The sequence below is a fragment of the Phascolarctos cinereus genome, unplaced genomic scaffold (genome assembly GCF_003287225.1).
Source record: "Phascolarctos cinereus isolate Bilbo 61053 unplaced genomic scaffold, phaCin_HiC Scaffold_4;HRSCAF=312, whole genome shotgun sequence".
In the NCBI taxonomy this organism is placed as follows: domain Eukaryota; kingdom Metazoa; phylum Chordata; class Mammalia; order Diprotodontia; family Phascolarctidae; genus Phascolarctos; species Phascolarctos cinereus.
Window position 1 is genome coordinate 530194757 of NW_027555847.1, and position 24971 is coordinate 530219727.

Consider the following 24971-nt stretch of genomic DNA (forward strand, 5'->3'; position numbering starts at 1 on the left):
GCTATAATTTTATGTCCTATAATCCAAATACCTGCTCTGAAAAAAATATACACTTTGTTGCAAGTATATGTGTTGAATATTGTCTATGTTCCTGTCAGGAAATATCTGTTGGCTCTAGTTGTATGATAGTAATATGCATGTTGAATGATTAAGTTTACTATCCCTAAAAGAATAGAAACTAGTCTTGAGATTTTATTGGTTTATGGAACTTCCAGGTTTGGTCATTTCCTCTGTTGGTATGTGTTGGGATTGTCTCTAAACATAATCTTAGAAAATTGGCTAATATAGTGAGAGGTTAAGTGACTTGCCCAGGGACACTGTAAGCAAGCATATATCAGAAATAAAACCAATATATGTGTTGTATATACATAAATATATGATCATATACGTAAATATACTTTTGCATATACTTATATATGTGCTTGTCCCCTAGGTTAGAATGTAAACTCCATGAGTGTATGGATTGCTTCATTGAATCTAGGTCTTCCTGAGTTTAAGGTTGTTCGGTATATTATTCTGCCTCTGAGTTATTATTTTAAATGCCCAGTTTAGAATTTCAAAAATTAATGTGAAATTACCAATGGAATATTTTTGAACTAAATATGTGAGACCCCATTAAAACTGTATCACCTATGGCCAGTCTACCAGCTTGCCAGGGCTCCTTTAATGGAGAATAATTTTTTTTTATTTCAAAATATACTCAGTAAATAGAAAGTAGTCTTTTAAGACATACCCTTAAAAACAAGTCAGTGAAGAAGAATCGTTCCAGATTGAAAATATTCCTTGGGGAATAGTCAAATAATATATGTATTTGGCTTAACTCCCCTCTAGAATGTAAGTTCCTTAAGGATTGCATCTCGCTCATCTTTGTATCCCTATCATCATTCATAGTGCCTTAGACCATGACTGAGTAGTACTGATTTAGTCTGGGTACCACATTTTAGGGAGAACATCCATTAACTGCAGAATATTAATAGAAGGAACTGTGGATGTTTACCCTGGAATCTTGGGAGATATGATGGCTTATTCAAGTATTTTAAAGGCTCCACATAAAAGAGAGATTTGACTTGTCCTGCTTAGCTCCAGAGGCCAAAGCTAGAAGCAATGAGTTAAAGTACTGAAAAGGCAAATTTAAGCTTGATATGACACAAACTTTCTAAGAATTAACATTATCCAAAAGTAGAACAGCCTACTTCATAATGCAGTGGGCTCCCTCACTACAGTGCAGTGTTCAGGCAAAGACTGGAATACCGCTTGTCTGGCTTAATAAAGTCAGGACTCTTCTTGAAGTGTGGCTTAAACTAGCCGGCCTTTGAGGTGTTTTGGACTCAGGGATTCAGTGAGTAAGCCATGGAAGATGCAAAGGACAGTTGTTATCAGAAGGAAAGATTTCAGAATTCAAGATCTTGTGGAAGGACATTAGAAAATAGGAGAAGTACTTGAAGAAACTGTGAACGTTTTTACTGGACAAGTGAGAAATTAAGGAGACATGATTGCTATCATGTGAATAAGTGTTTCACCTTATTCTTAATGGCCCAAGAGGACAGAGCAAAGATCAATGAGTAGAAATTATTGTGAGGTGGATTTAGAAATGATATAAGGGAATCTTCTTAAAAAATAGAGCCAGCTAAACACGAAATGTACTACCTTGGAAGATGAATAATAGCTTTCTCCTCAACAGGTGATGCAGTGGATAGAGTGCCAGACCTCGTGTCAGAAAGACTCATCTTCCTGAGTTCAAACCTGCCTTCAGACACTTACTAGCCATATGACCCTCGGCAAGTCACTTGAAATCCTCTTTGCCTTAATTTCCTCATCTGTAAAGTGAGCTGGAGAAGGAAATAGCAAATCACTGTAATATCTTTGCTAAGAAAACCCCAAATGGGGTCACAAAGAGTCAGGGGCAACTAAAATAACTGAACAACAAAAATTGCTACCTTGGGGGATAGATAGTAGCTTTCTTCTCAATAGGGTTCTTCAAAAATTGAATGATCAGTTGTCAAATATGTTAAAGAATTCTTGCTTAGGTATGATTTGGAGTAGAGATCCCTTTCAACTCAGTTTCTGTGATTCTGAAATATTTGAAAAGGGGGAATTTATGTGGGAGAATCAAAGAAAGTTACAGGGAGATGATGATGATACCTAAGCTAGGAACTGAAGGAAAAGAAGGATTTCAATAAGCAAAAAATGTAGCTGGAATCTATTCCAGAAAGGGGAAAGAGGCTACAAAAGGTCCTAGAGGCCAGAGAGATGCCACAGAAATGGCAAGTTGAAATAAGGTGAGAGAGGAGTCAGGCTTGATTGCATCAGAGATTGAATGCCAAGAAGCATATGAATAAGGTTCAAGAGGGTTAGCAAATTGTGGAGGACCAGACCAAAGAGGTTAAATGGTATTTGGTAAGTAATGGGAACTTACCATAAGTTTTAGAGTAGAAGAGCAGATAACTGGATTTCTGCCCTGCTTACTTTCTACTTTAACCTTGATAAGTCACTAAATCTCTCTGGGTCTCAGCTTCTTCATTTTTAAAATAATAGATTGGACTAGGTGATCTCTAATATTCCTTCCATTTCTAAATCCTACGAGCAAGGGAGCCTTGCATATTTTTTTTTAAATCAAACCTGTAATCCCTTTAGTATTGTTGCAGTGTAAGAGGTTGAGAGGTTGTGACCTCTCAAAGACCAGAATACAGGACGGGTCGTCTGGAATGAATTCACAGACTTCAGCATTCTTTAATTCAAGGTGGCAAAGATTTATTGTTATGCTTTTCAGTGGGCGAGGATTCTTAAGGATTCCTGCGAGAGACTGAGAATACAGCTAGGGTTTACATGGAAAAGAGAATGGGAAAGAAATGCCAGGGACACTGATGAGGTAATCCAAAGGTGCAGGTGTCTTTGGGGGCTATGGATGGGAAAGCACGGGGAGTATACCAGACAGGGAGGGAGATGACAGAGGTATGGATCTTTGGAGTCTGGCAGGAGGAAGAGTCCTTGGGCTGGCCAAAGACAAAACTCCTTGGGCTGGGCAAGGCACCCCTCTCCCTCTGTCTTGATGAGAGAATGCTCTGGAACAAGGGAAAGCTTTCTCACAAGACAGGAACTTACTAAGGAATTGGGAGGCTTCCAGAGACATGATCTGAGGGCTGGGGCCTGAGCAGCCCAGCTCTGTGTAGCTCTACCAAGGAGAAAGATAAGGGTTGTTCTGAGGCCCATGCATGAATAACTGTTAGGCACAGTGTCCTTGGGCTGGGGAGTGGTTGTCAGAGACAGTGTTTCTGAGACTAGGGAGAAATTGGGGCACAAGCACAAGCACCCAAGCACCCCATCAGTATAGACAGCTCCTGATTCCTACTTCCTTAATCCAAATCTAGCTCTCTGTTTGCTAAACCACATTGCCTCTTGAGCCTTGCATTATAGTAGGCATTTAGTAAACAAATGAAGGAATAAAGGAGAAAAACATTATTAAGCCCTTGCTATGTGCCAAGTATCTGAAGACAAAAATACACAAATTAAAGCAGTCTATACCCTCAAGGATTTGACATTTTAATGAAGGAAGACAACACATGTAGGGGAGTGGTGACTAGGCAGGAGTATTTTGGTCTAGGAAGTCACATAAATGCAGAATGAAACCATAGGAGAATTGGCTGACACACTCTCTCCTGGATTGGTATAGCTGATCTGATTACTGTTCCCAGAAGTAGAGGGACAAGGAGAAGGAGGAAGAAGAAGAGGAAGGAAGTGCTATATGATGGATGTGGAGCTGTTTGGATGTGGTGAACTTGCACAAATCAGGAGAGTATAACCTGAGGGCAGGTTTGCTGGTTTACATAAATAACTGCTTAATTGTATTGAATTAAGTCCATAGCAGATTCTAGTATTCCCAAATATCAGAAGGAAGGCATAACATTTAGAAATTCAAAAATATTTTTCTAGTTCTCTTTCAGCTATTCATTTGGAAGAAAAAGAAAAAAAAATTTGATAAATCACCAAAGCTGATATAAGGCAGTTTGAAAACATTTGCTTGGCCATGTGGATGGGTGGATGTTTTCCTTGATGTGCCTGCTTTGTTTTTCAGCTTCAAACCAGTCTGACTGAACCAATGACATTATCCAAGTCCATCTCCCTCCCTCGAAGTGCGTACTGGCACCACATCACACGGCAGAACAGTGTTGGAGAAATCTACAGTTTACAAGGCAAGTGGCTTTAACAACAAAGTGGCACCTCCTTTAGCTACCTTCATGTTGGGCAAAATTCATGAAAATTGCTTTTTCATTTGTGTTGGTTGTTTTCCCTGTATTTCAGTTTATCAGCTGTCACTTTCCTCAGCGGGAGCCCTGAGTTTTACAGTGGCTTTTTTTAAGCTTTCATTTCATAGGCTAATGGTAAAACTACCCCAAAAATCATTATGTAGGCTGAACAGTCAACTTGAACAGAAATTTGAGTAAAATACTATACAATGCATTTTTCAGTAGTTAAAATGTAGGTAACAATGAGGTCTATTTCATGCTAGGTTCTGTAAAGGTTCTCTTTCTTGGCATCTCCTTTCCTTAATAGGATTGAATTGAAATCAGCTCAGGAGGCTGACTTAAGGCTTTGTAATAAAATCTACATAAAACTCCTTTCATAAGTTGCTATGGTCTGAAATTGAAGGCATTCAGGGTGAATGTTTGCTTCAGTGTAGTCCCTGGAGAGGAGCGGTTAATTAACTAATTTGGGAATAACTAATTAGATGAATAAAATGAATAGATAGAAGGTAATTAACCAATGGTAGCAGATTCTGGATACCCTCTGTAGGAGGGAGAGCTCTTTCTTTTCAATCCCCTGTTTTGTTCTAAAATGAGAATAGGCAGCACAGGATCAGGAGATGTGGGTTCTAATCTTGACTGTGCTACTGGGTCACTGTGACCCTGAGTGAATTATAAAACTTCCGTGGCATTTTGCTATTTCATCTGTCAGTCAAATGGTTGGAACAAATGATTTCTAAGATGTCTTTCAGGCCTACTGTATATGAAATGTACTAATAATGCCTTTCATTCAAATAAAATCAATAGTAAAGAAGTTACCTATGCTGATTAAGGCTGAATGAGCCAGGAGATGAGTAAAATGAAGTCCAGAATGGATCTGATCCTACTTAATAAATATTTATTAAGAAATATTTATTGAGAAGGAAGTAAGGAAGGAAAGAGAAGGAAAGAGAAAGAAAGAAAGAGAGAGAGAGAGAGAGAGAGAGAGAGAGAGAGAGAGAAAGAAAGAAAGAAAGAAAGAAAGAAAGAAAGAAAGAAAGAAAGAAAGAAAGAAAGAAAGAAAAGAAGAGAGAAGGAAAGGAAAGGGAAGGAAGGAGGGAGGGATGGAGAGAATAAGGATGATATATAAAAAGAAGCTAAACTTCAGTATATTTGGGGATTCTAAATATTTTCCATCCAAATCTTTAATTTTATATGTACGAGTAGCCTTAAATATGTGCTTATACACAATACAGACAAGATTATTTCAGGAGAGACAGATGAGTTGGGAGAGGGCAGACATACTGTAGATACGATTACTCATGAGAAATCTTAACTGCTAGAATTCCAAGCCTTGGCTAAGGCACTGCTCTAATATTTTAACAGGATTTAAGGATGAGCTTCCATCCTTTTGAAATCAGAATCAGTTTATCTCAGAATTAGAAGGGACCTCAGAGACCACCAGGCCAACATACTGGAACAGGAATGCCTTCTATCATAGGCCTTGCAAAGGATCATTCTGCTTTGCTAAATGTCCTCCAGTGGACAAAGAATCCCATTCCATTTTTGGAAATCTCTAATTGTTAGGAAGTTTTACTTTACCTCAAACCTAATTTTTCTTCTTTTCACCTCCCAGCCATTGTTACTAGTTTTGTCTTCTGGAACAAAGAAGAAAAAGTTTAATACTTCTTTGATACATGATAACTCTTCCAACATTTTGATAGCTACCATATCTCCTTAAGCCCTTTGAGTGAGCTTTGTATTCATGATAAATATCCCAATCTAATCTATACATCCATTAAATGTCTACTCTGGGCAAGGGGCCTGGGGATATAAAGGCAAAAACAAAATATTCCTTACCCTCAAAGAACTTGCATTCTACTGCTATATGTAAAAAGATGTGTATCTGCATGATCATTAAAGGAGGAAATAAAGAACACTAACAATTACAGAGATCAGAAAAGGAGGTGACATTTGAGATGATGCTTGTAGCAAAATAGTGATTGTAAGAGATCGAGGTGAGGAGAGTTTTACTAATATCTTCCTTCTGGAAATACTTTGCATTTACTTATTGGTGCACATGTTCTTTTCTCTCAATAAAAAATAAGCTCTCTTAGGACAGAAACTGTTTCATTTCTCCCTTTGTAACTCCAGAGTATAGGCTCCTAGTAAATTCTTATTAAATGAATGGATGAGTACTTTCCAAGTAAAAGGCATAATATAGAATACTGAGTTCAAGGAAAGGGAAGTAGGTAAATTTGGTCGGAATTTTGTGTGCATGAAAAGATATCAGTGACTCAGCATTCTTGGAATGACAGAATGGAAATAGGTAGTTCATGCTGGAGATAACCTTCAGCAAATGTCTAGCCTAATCTCATCAGAGATTCTGGAAGTAAATCAAATGACGTATTGACATTCTTCTTAATTATTACACTATTTTTATCCTTTCTGTCCATCTAGTTTCCAAAGCACATTATTTTCTCCCACATTTTGAAAATAGATAAATGAATTGTCCAACTCTTTTAAATCATGTCAAAGAATACTAGATAAATCATCTTTTCTAAATGTAGCTAAATCTGGCTGATAGAGATACATCCATAAACCATAAGCAATCATGTGTCTTCCAGAAGCAATGTCTTTTGATTGTTAAAATTCACTTGCCTTTTTATGTGTTTCTATTTTTGTTTCTCACTATAGGAGGGATAGGTCATAGCAGTAAGTGAATAAGATTTTTGAATAAACTTTGGATATTGGCTGAGAGATTAAATTTTTATTGTTTCCCCAAAATATGAGATTACTATCTCTATTCCCTCTGTCAGAGGCTTTTTCTCTCCTAAAATAAAATAGGTAATTTTTTGAGGCCTTCTGCAATCTGTTGTTATTCTACCTTGTCCAATCTAATCTCACTCGACTTCCTACCATGTACTTCATGCCCTAGCTAAATTTGACTACAGATCATTTCCTGTACTTATCCTGGGCTTTTCTGCTACTGTGTCTTTGCTAATGTTGTCCCCTACTGTAATATGTAAAGAAATTTGTATATGAATAATCATTAAAGAGGAAATAAAGAACACTAACAATTGGGGGAATAAAGAAAAGAGGTGGCATTTGAGTTGATTCTTGAAGAAAACTAGTAATTTTAAGAGACAGAAGTGAGGAAAGTGTGGTTAATATCTTCCTTCTCGAATCCCCTTCTCCTATTCACATTTGTTGTTATCCTTGCCTGACCTTCAAAACCCTGCTAAAATGTCATTTCCTCCTTGAAGTTTTACCTTATCACCTAGTGAGGAAAAAAAAAAAGATCATTTCCGCCTTGGACTTTGAATAATACTTTGTAGCACATTCATACATTTCTCATGTTCTATTTTATCCAACAGTTATTATGTGTATTGTACCCTACCTACTGTATTATAAAACTCATGAAAGCAGTTTTTAATTTCTGTATAGCTTTCCATGCCTCTTCTGGTACTCTGCACACATTAAGTGCTTACAGGTATGTTTAATTTGAATGTGTATTCCTCAAAAGTGTAACTTTATGCTAATGGGAGCTTTCATATTAATGGAAGCTCATCAGGAGAAGGTATTATTCCAATCCCCATCTTATTCACTCTTTTCTTCCTTCTTTCTTTCCCTCCCACTCCTTCTTTCCTTCTTTCCTTCCACATTTATCAAGCACCAATTTTGCTGATGAACTGAGTTAATGGGAATGCGAAGATGAATAGTTAAGATATAGTTCCTGCCCCCTTAAGGTTTCCTAGGTAAGTGAATTTCAAGATCAGAGTAGAATAGTTTGGCAGACTGGAAAGTGAGTCTATTCGAAGCACAAGGGGCGGTATAAAAAAAAGACATAAGGGCAGGAGTGGGAGAATGAAGCAGAACCAAGAACAAATTAGTTGGATTTAAAACCAAGAAGTAGACAGTGCTGTGGGGGATGAACAGGGAGATGATTTGGTTTAGGAAAACATAAAAGCCTATGTGAATCTTTTGAATTTAATGATGGAGAACTCAGGCACAGCTTGGGAGAGCAAGGTGAGGGGGTCAACAGCAAGAGATAAAGATGAGCTTTGGAACTATGAAGTGCTTTTCTGATGGCAGTCAGCCACTATGGATCTTTTTGGTTGTTATTGAAGAGGGACAGTACTCAGGAGGAGGCATTGAGTAGCCTTGTATTGGCTGGGGCTGAGGGGGTGATAATGAAAAACTTAGTTACTAGCACTTAGAAGAAGACTGAGTGGATCCTGTGTCTTTGAAAGTAGTTGCTATCATTAGCCTCCCCAAAACATGTGATTCTCAGCCTGCAGGAATACCAGACTATGTGTTCTTCATGCCAGATTCCACAAACCAAGCTGGTGTGTGAAACAATTTTTATCCACATGGAAAGAATAAAGAATCTTAGTTTTGTAAGAATGAATAAAGGTTTATTTAATTATGTGGGGAAATGTTTTAATTTTTTAACTATATGTATGTCAATCAGTATTTATTAAGTACTTTCCACTATTCCAGGCATTTTGCACCCTATAACACTGTATGTTTATCTATTTATTTATCTATCTATCATCTATCCATTAATAGCAATAATAATAGTTTATATTTATATAGCACTTACTATATGCAAGCACTGTGCTAAGCACTTCATAATTATCTTATTCAATCCTCACAACAACCCTGGAAAGGAGGTGCTATTATTATACACATTTTACAGATGAGGAAACTGAGGCAAACAAGGGTAAGTGACTTGCCCAGGGTTACACACCTAGTAAGTATCTGAGGAGATATTTAAATTCAAGTCTTTCTGATTCCCAGCCTGGCACTCCATCCGCTATGCGACCTATCTATTATCTATCTTCTATCTACATCTATCTATTGTTCTTTCTCTAAATATGTATATATTCATTGTTGAATAAATGAAAAAATCAGATGGGGGCAGAATAATATCCCATTATGTACACACACACACACAAAGTAATGCCACAGTTTATACAATACCTGGAACATAGTAGGTGTTCAACAAATACTTGTGATTGATTTCATATGCAAACCCATATAAATATGCACAAATGTAATTGAAAAAAATTAAAGTACTTTCCTAATGAGATGAATGAATTATTATCAGTCTTACAAAAGTAATGTTTTAGTGGTGTCAATACAGTCTCACAAAGTGCATATGTTTATATATGCATCTATGTATATCGATATATGTATCTGTATATGCATAGATAATATTTGTTATTGTTGTTCAGTCGTTTCAGTTGTATCTGATTCTTCATGACCCCATTTGGGGTTTTCTTGGCAAAGACAGTGGAGTAGTTTACCAGTTCCTTCTGTAGCTCATTTTATAGGTGAGGAAACTGAGGCGAACAGGGTTAAGTGACTTGCCCAGGGTCAAACAGCTAGTGTCTGAGGCCAGATTAGAACTCAGGAAGATGAGTGTAGGCCTAGAACTGTCTCCATTGCACAACCTAGCTAGTCACATGTATTTAATAGACATTTACATTTATATGTGATGTTGTTTCATGTGAAAGGCAAGGAAATGCTGAATTTGGGAAAAAAACTGAGTTCCAATTCTGCTTCAGACACTACATGCGTGACCCTAGACAAGTCATTTACCTCTATAAGCCTCAGTTTCTTCATTTCCAAAACTGGCATAATAATAACACCTACCTCACCTAATTGTCATAAGGATCAAATGAGAAAATATATGGAGAGTGGTTTGCAAACTTTAAAAAATTATGTGAAGGCAAGTTATTGTTATTATTATTATTATATTCAGCAAGCCTTGAAATTATATAGACCTGAGTTCTCATCCTGCCACAGACGTGTTACTCTGTTGTTATGGACAGCATAACTGGACGGTTTCCCCATCACTGAAGATCTTTAAAGCCAAGGCTAGATGCCCACTTGTCAAAAATACTGTATTAGGGATTCTTGTGAGAACATGAGTTGGACTATATATGGCCACTGAGATCACTCCAGACTCTGAAATTCCATGATCTTGTGATCTTAGGGGAATAGGTTAAGGATACAGATTTCATTCCTATTTCACGATTGGAGTTTACATTCAAACATTTAAAAATAGAGAGTGAAGAGAGTAAAACCTAGAGGCTTTTATAGATGTGTGTTGTAATTCCACAGAACCATACATTAATCTTCTGCTGGATCTCAGAACACCTTCATTTAGGAAACATTGGGGAATGATTTTCTTTTTTCCCATTTAGACATTAAACTATCTTATGACTTAGGTTGTGGTGGATATGGTTATTACTAAATTTATTTTCCCTGGTAGTACATTATCTTCCTTGGACAGGAGATGAACAGTGAGATTTACCAGGCTAATTACGTTGTCCTGACACAGGGCAGAAACTTCTCACCATTGTACGTCTATGACAAGCCATTTATTTAATCATTTTCACTAGAAATATGAGAATAATTACTTGAGGGATTAAAAAAAGAAGTTAACTAGTTCCTATCATAGATCAGTAGAGTCTACAAACATTCTAATATTAATAGAAGTCATTATTTGTAACTCAAAAATGGATTTAAATTTTATATTCATAGTTGATTTTTCTCTGAAAAGTTTCCTCATTCCTCCTTCCCTTTTTAAGATTCTTATAGTCAGTCAATAAGCATTTATTAAGTACCTACTATGTGCCAGGCACTATGCTAAGAGTTGAAGATACAAAGAAAGGCAAAAAATAGTTCCTGCTCTCAAGGAGCTCACAATTTAAAGAGCAATACACTAAACCTGTAGTTGGTCAATCCTTTGAGAAATTTGAAAATGACATTCTGTTGATGAAAATGTGTATGGTGAGAGTATATGTGTGTGTGCATATATATGTGTATGCATATGTGTATGTAGTATGTATACATACACACACATATATATACATATATAAACACATATCCCACTGGTAATCTACCATGTAATCCCCTAAAATGAAGGGTGCCTGTGGTGCTAAGTATATAATGTTGTTCAGTTCTTTTCAGTTGTATACAAGTTTTTGTGACCACATTTGGAGTTTTCTTGGCAAAGATAGTGAAATGGTTTGCCATTTCCTTCTCCATTTCATTTTACAGATGATGAAACTGAGGCAAAAAGTTTAAGTGACTTGTCCAGGGTCACACAGCTAGTAAGTGTCTAAGGCCATTTGAACTTAAGATGATGAGTCTTCCTGATACCAGGCTGGGCGTTCTATCCGCTGCACCATGTAGCTGATATATAGAAATAAGTATTTCAACAACTCTGAGAAGTAAATATTTTAGAGGCAGATATGGTTTTATCCGTGTTAGGATCTTTTGGTGTGGAAATTGCCTTCATTGATGCAGATCAGTAATTTGAGAAGAGAAAGAAAGCAAATAAGGGTTTACAGTGCTAAGCACTGTGCTAACCATTTTTTACAAATATTATCTTGTTCGATCCTTACAACAACCCTGCAGGGTAGGTGCCATTATTATCCCTATTTTACAGATAAGAAAACTGAGGCAAACAGAAGTTAAGTAACTTGCCCAGGGTCACACAGCTAGTAAGTGTCTGAGGTTGTATTTGAACTCAAGTCTTCCTGACTCCAGGCACAGCACTGTATTCACTGTGCCATGTTTGTCTAAAAGACATGTCACAGAGTTTCTGAGAGCACTAAATTTGAGTGAATTGCAAGGAATGGAATCAACCTGCCTCCAAATACAGTACTCTATTCACTATAAAGTGAAACCTTTGTTCATTCTACTTATGGTTTTGATTATTTGGTCCACTTTCCGCTTCTTTTTTCCTTTGCTCTAATTCCCTTTTACCTTTTCTGCCATTCAAAGGACCTGGATGCACTAAATAGAGGGAGAGAGATCAGAGAAAATTTAAATTTTTAATTGGGGAGATGTCTTTCCTCCCTTTCTATAGTTGAAGCAACTTTTGTTCTTTAAAGGAGATTTTTTTTATTGGTGTATTTTAATCATGCCTTTTGCTTTTTGTATTGATGTCAGTCCTTAATATACTCCATGAATTGCTTACCCACAACCTTCTCATATGAGAAAGTAAGAATTTCAAATTGTTTTCCAGAATCATTGATTGACTCACCAACAGAGAATCTTAGTACATCTTGTTGTAATTTCTTTTAGAAAAGAGTAAAGGGGGTTCCAGTATAAACTCTTCCGCTAATAACATGATATTTACACTATAAAGGGTTTTTTTCCATCCAAAAATAAATGCCCTTCTACCTGGTGATCTTTTTAAATTATTTATTTGTTTATTTTTAATTTATGGAAAACGAAAATTTCTATAACATAGTATAATAAAAGAGATCATTGCAAATGAAACTGCAAATCATTTATGTGCAACTTGCTATTCCTTTTAAATATATAATAAATTTGTCATGTAAATTTTGTTTTGTGACCTTTTAGTCACAGTTTCCCTTTTTTTTGTCCACAGTGAAGAGAGGAACGTTCTTCAATTTTGTTCTACCCGACTGTCTTTCTCAGTGAATGAGATGCTTAGTAATAATTATCGACTTAACATAATCCTAACTGCAATATCTAGAACAAATGTCATTCTAATGGGTTGAAGGTTTTTTCTGTGAAAACTAAGTAGTGAATTTCTTTGTGAAATAGTGTTTCCTTAAGTATTTTAATAATTAAAACCCTCCTGCAGATCTACTCACGAGAAATTGAATTTCTAGGAAGAATGCAAGAGAGAAATAGGAAGTATCATCAATTGGATCAATTTTAGACTGGAGAAGAGACACCAGTGAGGACATAATGACTGCCTGCAGTTCTCTGAAGGCCTGACAGGTAAAAGAAGGATTAGATTTATTCTGTTTGACTTTAGAGAGGAGACTAGGAACAACATATGGAAGTTAGAGGGAGTTCAATTTTGCCTCATCAGTAAGAAGAACTTTGTGATAAATTCAGCTCTCAGAAAAGAGAATAGGCTGCTTTCTGAGGCAGTTAAGTCCCCATCTCTGAAGGGGTTTGAGGAACATTTGGATGATCACTTGTGAGGAAGCCTGTCATAAGGGTATGGCAGATGTTTGTACTACACACCCTCCAAGATCTCCTTCAATTCTAGTTCTGTGATCCCATGTATGCTGCTGTTGCTAAGGTATTTTGTGGTAACCTCTTTCAGCAGCGACTCTTTTGTAGTTCTTTAGTATTGCAAAATTAATGTATGTAAAATTGAAGAAGCACAAGCCCCTCATCATTTTGTCATTTCCATTGTTTGCACCTCACTTACCATGATTCAGAGCACAATTCATGCTCCTATCAAATCTTGGTGCCTGAGCTGTGCACATGATGAAAAATGTTACATAAATGTGCCCGCCTCATTTTGTTCACTAAGTATATGCCAACAGCTGGAGACAGTAAATACCCCAAACCCTCCTACCCAGCTACAGTCTCTGCTGAATCATAATCAAGTCTTACAGATAATGTGTCTCTGAAAACCCAGGAAACAGATCTCCTATAATGTGCTTTAAATGAGGCACTCCAGATGGGAGACCAGCTAAGTAATATATGGAAAATCCACATTATTCAAAGGCAAGTCTAACATCGCATGTGGGCCCTTTTTAAAAGTTATATATAACAACTTTGCTCCCTTTATGGAACAATTTGACAAATGCTGTGTATGTAAATTAGCTCGTCACTTAAAGTCATGTTGGTTGTGGAGACTTTCCATTATTATTTTCCAAGCTTTTAAACAGGTCTTTGCAGAGCTTTCAAAAAGTAGTCTGCCCAATTATGTAGCTCTCCACCTAAGTCTCTGGGCATATTTAATTTCTTTAGTTTCAAAATCTATTTCCCAGAAGCACACACCCATTTCTTTCAAATTTTTTTTATCCCCTGATGAATGTGTTCATCCCATTTCTTTTGTCAGTAACACTCTTACACAAAGCCCTCCTGTCACTATCAAGTGTTGCTAGTTTATATAGTTTCCATATTTAAAAACTTGTTAAGTACCTCCTACCCAAAGATATTTTTCCCTTAAGCAAACTATTTCAATTATTTTCTGTATAAAATATTTCCTTTAACTTTAGGCCAGTACGATTTCTGAAATTCTATCCCTTTTATCACTGACTATGGATGTACATAGCTCCTATAGAGCTATGATTTTATCAAAAGAGACATCCCTTTCACAATGCTAATAGCAACCCATTCATGCCTTCGCATTTTGTGTAATTCTTGTTCACATCTTCCCATAATCAATAAGCTTTTATAAAGTGCCTACTGTGTACCAGGTTCTGTGCTAAGCACCAAAGATACAAAGAAAAAAAATTTTTAAATAAGCAGTCCCTACTCTCAAAGAGCTCATTGTCTAATGGGAGAGGCAGGAACTAGGTGGTACCATGGATAGAACAGGAGTCAGGAACACATCGTACCTATGACTTCAGGCACTTACTAGCTATGTGACCTGAGCAAGTCATTTTATTCTGTTTGCTTTAGTTCCTCATCTGTAAAATGAGCTAGAGAAGGAAATGGCAAACCATTTAGTATTTTTGCCAAGAAGACCCCAAGTAAGGTCACAAAGAGTCAGACACAACTGAACCACAAAAACAATGTATTTATAGAGAGGATTAATTAGAGTTAATAGAGGAAAGGTACTAGTATTAAGGGTAATTAGGCTTCTTATATAAGATGGCATTTTAGCTGAGACTTGAAGGAAGCCACAGGAATAAATCTTCCATAGGGTACATACTCAGAGTGTTTGGTACCCTACAGCTAATCTGCAACTTATAACCCAATAGTTGGCTGGTCCACTGAGAGGTTAAGTGAGTAGCTTATGGTCAGATAACTAATATTTGCCAGAAGTAGAATATAAACTCAGTACTTTCCAACTCACAGGCCAGTCCTCTGCCCACTATACCTTGATACCTCTCAAAACCAAAAATATTTTGTGAAATCAGTTTAAATTCCCAAGACAGAGATTCCCTTTTCCTCCTCTAGCATTTTAGAAAGATTTGTATGTGCTTTTTTTTGTCCTGTTTTAAGAATTACTGTGTAGAAACTTATAAAATGGCCCTTGATTAAAAAATATATAATTTAAGGCATTTAGCTCAAAAACAGAATTTGGATTACTCTGAATAGAACCACCAAAATGTAGTCAAGGACTTCTTATGGAGAAACGTGGATACCAGATACAACTGTCCAGGGTATTGCAAACAGCTTATATTATCAAATGCAATTTGTTAGATGACAAAGTTCCTGAAAGACTCTTTCTCAATAGACACAGTAAGATAAGATGAAATCCATGTAAATGCTATAGCAAGCATATATTTCTTCCTTCTACTGCCATACCAACTCCAGGCCACCAAGAAAGAAATAATGCAATTTTCTCCTTTGATACTTCAGCAAATGAGCAATTGGCCTATATGGTAACATTTCCAGAGGCAAAAATTATACAATTTTTAAAGACCACAAATGTTGCCAAAATATGTTGCAGCAAACAGCCATTCTAGCAGTAAAGGGATTTTTTAGAAAGAATATCAAAGCTCTATTTCCTTATACCCTCATATTTTTCTTTGTTGCAGAAATCAAAGTTTTGTTATTTGCCCCTTTTCGCCATACCTTCCTCTATGTCTTATCCCTTTGCAAAAATTGGACTTTGGGTCAGATATTTCATAAAATTAATGCCTTCATCAATTTATTAGTACAGGAAAGACCCAACTACTAGTAAGAAATTCCAACAATACTATGATGACCATTTTATTAAATTCTCATTATGTGGTCTAATGTTAATGGCAATGTGTCACCAGAGAAAGAAATCATTGTAAGGCATTTCTTTGTGTCATATAAGATGATGAGACTACAGACAAATGCCAAACATAACAAAGTAACTTGAGCAGTTAGTCTGATGGGGATGGTTTTATATATATTTTTTTAATCTGATGGCACGTTGCAATTGAATATTCAGCAGATCATCTGTGGCTTTTTCTTTATCAGCTTCAGTTTAAGATAAATAATAGTGATGAGCATGTAATTTTTACAAGGTCCTTTAAACCTTGCCTCTCTGACTCGTGAATAAGTATTTGACACATTTTTCATGTTTGCAAGAAAAATAACCTGACTCTAAAGGGAGCACAGCATTCAAAGCATTATCCCCTGGCAAAAGAGAATAAGTTATTCTAGCCAGAAACATAAATTCAAAGCACCTTAGCCCTAGCCCTTTAACAAGATTCTCATTCCATTCTCAAGGATCCACAAAACTAAGCCCTTTGAAGCCTTGTTAAGAAGCTGGAAGGCTAATATTTCATAGTGATGAATAAGACTTTTTGTAAGTACAATTCTTTAGCAAGTAGAAGGTTCTAACCTCCTATTGCAGCATGTGTGCCATTATTTCACCTGGAATACAATTGGATCAGAACTAGTGACAGAAGTAAGAAAGGATTAAATCATTGGTAAGCTTTTAAGTGGGGGGAAGAGGGAGGTGTCACACTAGATATTTTAGAAACTTTCTATGACTCAGAAAATTTTAGTTATGTTTGTTATGCATTTATCTTTCAATGGGTAAAGAAGACAAGTAGCAACAAAAGTGATTATTCATGGAATGTCTGGCATATTCATGGAATGATCTGGGCATAGATGTGCTATAGATATAGGTAGCTAGGTGGTATAGTGGATGAAGTGCTGAGCCTGCAGTCAGGAAGACTTATCCTCATTAGTTCAAATCCAGCCTCAGACACTTACTATCTGTGTGACCTTGGGCAAATAATTTAACTGTTTGCCTTAGTTTCCTCATCTGTAAAACAAGCTGGAGAAAGAAATGGCAAACCACTCCAGTATCTTTGCCAAGAAAACCTCAAATGGGATCACAAAGAGTCAGACATGACTTAACAAAATAACTGCTATGAATATGTGCAGAGTGATTTCAGTAATCTCTTATTTGTCCAATAAGAACTCCACGACCTTTGTGTTCATTCAACAACAGATGGTCATTTTTATGAAGGGTTGTACTGTAACTTTGTACCATCATAGTTCTCACTAACAGCCTTAGCTCTCAAGAGGGCTGATTCAGGGAGGAGCTTTTGAATTCTACCGTGCTCTTTTGGCTCTTCTCCTCAACTTTATTACAGACCAAGAGAGCATACAATCAGAAGATAGGATCCTAGCTATTTATTTGTGTGGTAGGGTTTTTTGTTTGTTTGTTTCTTTTGCAGTTTTTGGGTTTGTTGTTTGTTTCTGCTTTTAATTGAAAATGAGGCTTTGAACCATTTTAGGTGGAGTTGTAAAGGGAGAATGTTCCTCCTAAAAAACAGAATATAAGAAGAAATCAATTGTTTGGAAATTTCACTTTTTAATGTTTCCATGTAGTTCATTTCCTGAATATCTTGAAATGAAATTGTGTCATTGGCAGTATCTATGGTGTGAATTTCTCTGTGACTGCATGATTTATTTGAATATGGTAATATTCCTAACAGGAATCCTGTCTTTGCTGTTATTGACAAATGTTTTTCTCAGTGTGAGTTTGGGAACTTGTACACAACCACAAAAAATTCTGGTAATTCAATGATCTACTGTACACGTTCTAGAAATCTTCAAATACTTGCCTATGTTTGAAAATAGATGTACACATGTGTATATTCACACACTATTTTTGTATGTGAATTATATCATCATATCAATGATAAAATAATAATTGTAACATTAATAAATTAAGATTGGTGTGGTAGAAATAAGCTTAAAGTAAATTAAAATATCCTAGTATGCCACAATCACCTTTTATCTAATTCTAATATAATCAATATCAAACATTTTGAACCAAGAATATATGTATGTACATATTGTTCTCATCCTCCCATTCTGCTAGGGGAAGTCTTTACATATTTGGAGTAGACATCATATACACACACATATATATAAGAATATGTACATGTATATATACATTTGTATATATGTATATAATATATGTACATATGAGTAAGGGTAATGGAGGAAACATAATATTGCTTAATTTATAAAATAAAATTGGTTGTTGGTCTCCAAGTTTTTGAGATTTCCATTATTTCAAAAATTAAGAATGATATTTGCATTAAAATGAATATCTTAAAATGAAATATATTGCAATGATCATTTGTTTTATTTTGACATTAAGTTTTACTAAAGCTATAATCAGTTACAATCATGTTTCTGACAATAAACATTCATTAAAAATTAAGATATTTTGCCATATTTTGAGTATGGTACTCATATTTTTTCAGGTAGCAGTAAATTATTAGGGCAAAATACCCAGAAAAAAGTAGGGTGGCAATTCTATGCTCTCTGTTTAATAATTTTTAAATACTTTTAATTGATGTTAAAATTATTAGAATGCTACAAATAAAGGATCTGGTCAAGTAGAAGAACATAGAAGGAATAGAAATCATGAAATGCAGGCATCTCTTTTTCTATTGATGTCTAAAGAGATTAAAATAGCATCTATGTGAAAATTGAATGTTTTGTGGACATTTCTAGGATATCACATAGTTCCTTGGATGAACTGGTCAGCAATCTAACTCCAGGTATAACCTGGGGGAAAATAATCTAGCACTTAATGTAGTATATTAAAGTTTGCAAAGTGCTTTACATATACTATTTCATTTAATCCTAAAAACAACTCTTTGAGGTAAGTGCAATTATTTTCTTTATTTTACAGATGAGAAAAGTGGTGCTGAGAGAGGTCAAGCAACATACCTAGGGTTACACAGATAATTAAATAGGCAGAAATTTAACTCAGGTCTTCCTGACTCTGATTCCAAAACTATTCATTATGCCATCTAGCTGCATAATATCAGAGAATTAGCTATATTTTCTAACATATTTCATTAATTAAAGGATCTGGAATTTTTCCAGTGGAGGATACTCCCCCAACTGACACAGATTGTATAGGGTCAAAGGAAAATAGATCGAGAATTGGAGGGTTTCTTAAAAAAAACAATTAGCCCAACCACCTTATTTTACAGATAAGGAAAAGTAGTGTTGGAGGGCTTAAGTGCCAATCTGGCCTCAGCCACTTAATGATCTGTGTGACCTTGGTCAAGTCATTTAAATTCTGTGTGCCTCACTTTCTTCATCTGTAAAATGGAGGTCACAATAGCAATTACCTCCCAAGACTTTTGTAAGGATAACATGAGACGTTTGTAAAGCACTTTGCAATCCCTAAAGCACTATATAAATTCTAGCTACTATTGTCATTACATATTAAATGACTTGCTCAAAGTAACACTAGAAATTGCAGGATTCAATAATCCTTTCCCTATAATAGTTCCCTGTAAATTTCCTTTAAAGATCTTCATTTCCCACCCAGCTGAATGCCTCTGGACTTTTTCATCATGCTTAACAAATTTCTTCATCCTTTAACATCACGTTGGCCCTAAAATTTATACCTGTCATTACCCTTTGCTTCTGGGCCCCCTCCTTCCCTCTAACTGGAAAGCAGAGACCTCTCTTCCCAGAGCCTCCATTTAAGGATGGAGACTAGGTCAGTTATATCTTCATTCTCTACCTGGCTGCTTTGCTCTGGCCTTCTCCATTATGCCTTAGCACTATGTACCTTCTTACTCCCTTTCTCCTGCTTTTCTTACCATCGCTTCTCCATGCTTCCTTTTGTATGTTGTCTTCACCAATTAGAGTATAAGATCCTTGAGAGTAGACTGCCTTTTGCCTTTCATTGTGTCTTGGGCACTTAGCACAATGCCTGCTGTTGTGTATGCAATTCCTATGTGATCCTTTAACACTAGTGTGCTGTCCTCAAAGATGGACATTACTCCCAGACCTCCTTATATTTCTCTTTTTGCCCAGTCCATGGCCTTGCTGTTACCTCAGCCAAGGAGACTTGCTCTACTCCCCACTATACTCTTCTTGGAGTCTGTGAAAAGCCTCCCTGGTAGCCAATAAGGTGAAGGAGCCCCATCCACCTGACAGATAGTCAGAAAAATGGGTACAGAAGAGTGCCCCAGATCTTGGGTCCCCTTAGGAAATGCCCACCTGGCCAACCCAGAAAACAGCCACTGGTAGCCCACACTCTAGCTAGACTATTACCTCTGATGAGGGAAAGAATTACTTCATCATGCACAATATTTCCCTATGTTCTTTCAGAGGTCTTCCATGATATACCTACCTAATTTTGTGGAAACTTATTCTTGGTTTGTTCCTCTATGTATTGTACTTTTCAATGGTACTGCCTTTTAGACATCTCAAACTCTATGTCCTATTGACATCTTAAATTCAACATGTCCAAACCTGAACTCATCTTTCCCAAAAATTCTCCCCTCTTCTTAACTTTCTTATTACTATCAAGGGTACTACCATCATCCAAGTCAACCATGCTAAAAAACCTGCATCATACTTGATGCTTAACTCTCACCCCCCACATCCAATCAATGGTCAATCCTTTTGCTTCCACCTTCATAAAATTTCTCATTAGTACCTCATTCTATCTTAACACTGCCATCACTGTGATGTAAACCCTCATCATGTCACACCTGGACTACTACAATAGCCTGCTGGTTGATCTCCCTAAATTAAGTCTCTCTCCACTCAAATTCATCCTCCATCCAGCTATCAAATTGATCTTCCTGAAATGCAGATATGACCATACTACTTTCCCATTCAATATACTCCAGCAGCTTCCTATTACCTCAAAAATCAAATATTAAATCCTCTATTTGGTATGAAGCCCTTTATACTGGTTCCTTCCTACTTCATCCTGGCTTTTTCGGCCTTCTTATGCCTTTTTATATCTTATTCCCTTCCATATACTCTGTTATCCAGTGACGCTGACCTCTGCTGTTCCTCACACACGACACTCCATTTCCTCACTGAGAGTTTCCTTAGATTGTCTCCATGTTTGGAATGCTCTCCCTCCTCAGTTCAGTCTTTAAGTCTCAGCTAAAGTCCCACTCATGTAAGAAGTCTTCCCTAGTCCTCCTTAATCTCATTGCTTTCCCTCTGAGACTACCGTACAATTTATCCTGTGTATATCTTGTTTTTACATAGCTGTTTGCATTTTGTTTCCCCTGTTAATCTATGAGCCGCTTGAGAGCAGGAGGCTATCTTTTGACTTTGTATCCCCAGCACTTAGCACAGCACCTGGCAAAGAGTAGGCACTTAATAAATGCCAATTGACTGACAAAGTGCAATATTTGGGCCTTCTTGGCATAGATGACAGTGTTTCTCATCTGAAGATCTTCAGGCTGACATCAGAGGCTGTAATCACAGTCATATGGATCCATAACCAACAGATCACATTATTAACCAAATCAATGTTGGTATAATAACTGATCCAGAAAATGTGGGTATGTGTGCCAAGAAGTTTTAAGTTCTAAAGGCAGAATTCCATAATTCTGTCATCTGACACCCTGGTTAAACCTTGAAGGATTTTGCTTCACATTCAATCATTATTTCTACTTATATGAACACTCTTTTCATTTTAAATAAATGACAACTAAAACAACAATAATAATAATAACATTTTATTCAACTGCAAAAATCAGTCTTCTGATTTATTTCTTCAATAATTTGATAACATTAAATGGAAAGGAATAATAGCAAGATAGTGGCTTGCCCCAGAGCTCCATATAAATAGCATGGAATAAGTAAGAGAAATAATAATAATAATAATGCCCCATTTGTTTATAATTTTACTATTTTAAGAATACTTTTACATAATGTTATCTCATCTGAACCTCAAAAAAGAGCACAAAGTGGGAAAGGCAGGCACTACTACCCTCATTTTACAGATAAGGAAACTGACAGAAGGAGATTACTTGACCAATATCATGTGGTTAATGTAAAAGCTGGAACCTGAATCCAGTTTTTCATCCTGCATATTCAGTGCTCTTTCTCTGAACCATGAAACCACCACAATGTCAAAGGAATATATTCCATTCTGCTAAATAAAAATGAAATGTGGTGTTACATTTCTATTTTATTATACCAGTAAAATATTGATAAATTTCTACAAGCTCACCTAAAATTAAATGAAAAATCTATCCATCATCTTCTTATATTGGGTTTCATTTTATGCCCTTCAGAATATGCATACAGTGCCAATGTAATTGGATTGAAGCAATTCATAATTTCTTCCTGAACACACACACGCTTAGATGTGCCAACATGGCACATGCCAAACCACATATGCCGGTGTTTCTGTAACAAGATAAATGATGCTTGCATTTATATATTTTTATGTACCACATAAGGGATGTCTAATGGGAGATTCATCAGATTTATGCTTTCTTCATCACAGACCAATAACAGCAAACTAGGGCTGCAGGTGGAGTGTACCCTTCTGTTTTTATTTATCACTACAAATCTCTGAGTAGAAGAATATTTGTGTGCAGAACATGAAATCCAGAACCTGTTTATATGAACACTAAAGCATGAACTTTAAATTGAAGAGCATAATCTCATCTTGCACACTATATAATTAGAGTTCATTCAATGTCCATTTGATGGGATGGAGAATGACAGGCCTTGGCTGCTTATTTCTTCCATTACTGCTTTCATATGGTATGGCTATGACTCAGCAAGAACTCCAATTTCCCAAGGCTTTTATTTGTGAAATGATAATCCTATGAATGGTAATGTTTTGATCTCTTTGCTATGTTAAGGGAGATGATGACCTGCATTGCTCTAGGAACTGAAAATGCATTTCATTCTATCTTCTTGAGTATCTCATTCATCAACTCTAGAATTTAATTCTATGAAGTAGCTTGGCAATTACATATTATAGTTTAATAGTAACACTTTTTAAAAAATAGAAAGGAAAATTTGGGGTTTGTGGGTCTTGTTTTGATCACCCAATTTATCTTCTCACCTGTCCCCCATCTTCAAGCCCTCTTTCAGCATTATCTGAAAAAGGGTCTCTTTTCTGTGTTTATATTATACATAGGCTGGTAACATACAGTGGTAAAATCTGTATCTCCAAGACAAATAGAAGGCCTTCCCATAAGCTATTGTGTCTATTATTTCATAGCATGTAGGCACAAAAATGTCCTATTTTCCTCTCATTATACAAACTGTTCGGTAACCTCTTTTCACTGTGCAGATCTTCCATGTATTTGCACAATTTCATGTCACTCTTCTTCACTGTATCATCTTCCAGCTTCTTCATTGCACTCTAGAGCGCTGCTGTGGGCCATGTTCCCTCTCTTCACATTTTCTCTTGGACAGCTCATTAGTTCCCATGGGTTCAAATCTCATTTTTATGCAGATGATTACCAAACTTAAACAGCTATCTCTAAACTCTCTCCTGAATTCTAATCCCACATCGATAATTGCCTGCTATATATCTCATTCTTAATATCCCATGGTCACATCAAAGTTAACATATCCAAATATTGTTTATCTTTGTTGCTCAACCTAGCCTTCCTTTATACTTCCCTAAATCTAATGAAGATGACACTATACTTCTGTTAACTCAGCTTTGTAACTTTGACTCTTCCCTCTCCCTTACGCCCTATAGCCAATCAGTTGCCAATTCCATTAATTCTGCTTCCATATCAATCCTCATATCCATATCCATATCCATCACTCAACTCTGGCTCAGGCCCTTATTTCCTCTCCTGTGGCTTTAAAAATGTTATTTCTGTTCCCAAGTTCATTCTCCTTCAATCAAATCAATCAACAATTGCCAAAATAATCTACCTAAGGCAGAGTCAGACGATGTCACTGTTTGCAAAATAAAAAAATAAAAAAATAAGAAAAAATCCTTGAATCTTCTCCAGGAGAAAATAGCCTTCTTAACCTGACATCTAAGGCACTTCTAAATCTGAACACCTTTACATATTCTACATTCCAGACAAATGAGGCTACTAGATGCTATCTGTACTCAACACTCCAAGTCATCCTGACCCATGGCTTGCCGCTGGATTCTAGTGACTCTGGAGGAGAGAGTGAAGCTGATGACTTTGCACTGCTCTGCCTCACTTAAATACAATTCACAGACCAAGACATCACCCTCCTGATGTCATTGGTCCTCTTTGAGAGTGAAGGATGAACAATACTCAATACTCTATCTCTAAAGGAATATATCTAACTATGTCACTCTCCTATTCAAAAATCTCTATTGGCTACCTGTCATCTCTAGGTTGAGTTATAATCTTCTTTGTTTAGCCCTTCACAAACTGGTCCCACCCTACCCTTAGAACTATATTGTATATTAATCTCTTTCTCACTCTCTACAATCTAGCCAAACTGCCTTCCTTCCTCATTCTTTTATTTTACATTTTTTAATTAACAAGCATTTATTTTCTGCCACCTACATCCCTTAAACTAAAGAAGAAAAAAGAAAACAGTTTTAACAAATATGAATAGTCAAACAAAATAAATTACTTCACTGACAATTTTTTTAAAATGTCTTGTTCAACATCTTCAGTCCCTCATTTCACTGTCACGAAACACGCCAACTGTTGTCTTTGTGCCCTGGAATTGACTGTCTTTCATGCTTACAAAATATTCCTACCTCACATCTGTGTCTTAGAATTCCTCATTTCCTTCAAATACTGCCCAAGTGACAACTTCTACATGAAGTCCTTACCTTGTACTTAATTTTATAAAATTGGTGTATATTCTTATTTATACAAGTCTCTCCAGATATAATAAACTCCTTGAGAACAGTGAAAATTTTATTTTGGGTCTTTATGATCCCAGAACTCAGCAGAGTAAATGACATGTAGACACTAAATTCTTGTTAATTGACTGATTGTTTTCCAATTCCCACCTTTGTACATGTTTACAATCTGTCTTCTCCCTCCTCAGTATGGAATGTACGTATCTCCACATCTCAGTATCCCT

The 24971-nt window shown here is 36.3% G+C and overlaps 1 protein-coding gene across 1 annotated transcript in view; it reads left to right on the plus strand.

The window, feature by feature from the left end:
- Positions 1-24971, plus strand: part of DOK6 (docking protein 6) — a 656109-nt gene that overhangs the window by 519277 nt on the left and 111861 nt on the right. Inside the window, exon 7 of the mRNA XM_020985625.2 lies at positions 4073-4190. Coding sequence (XP_020841284.1) covers positions 4073-4190 — 118 coding nt within the window. The remainder of the gene's footprint in view (positions 1-4072; positions 4191-24971) is intronic.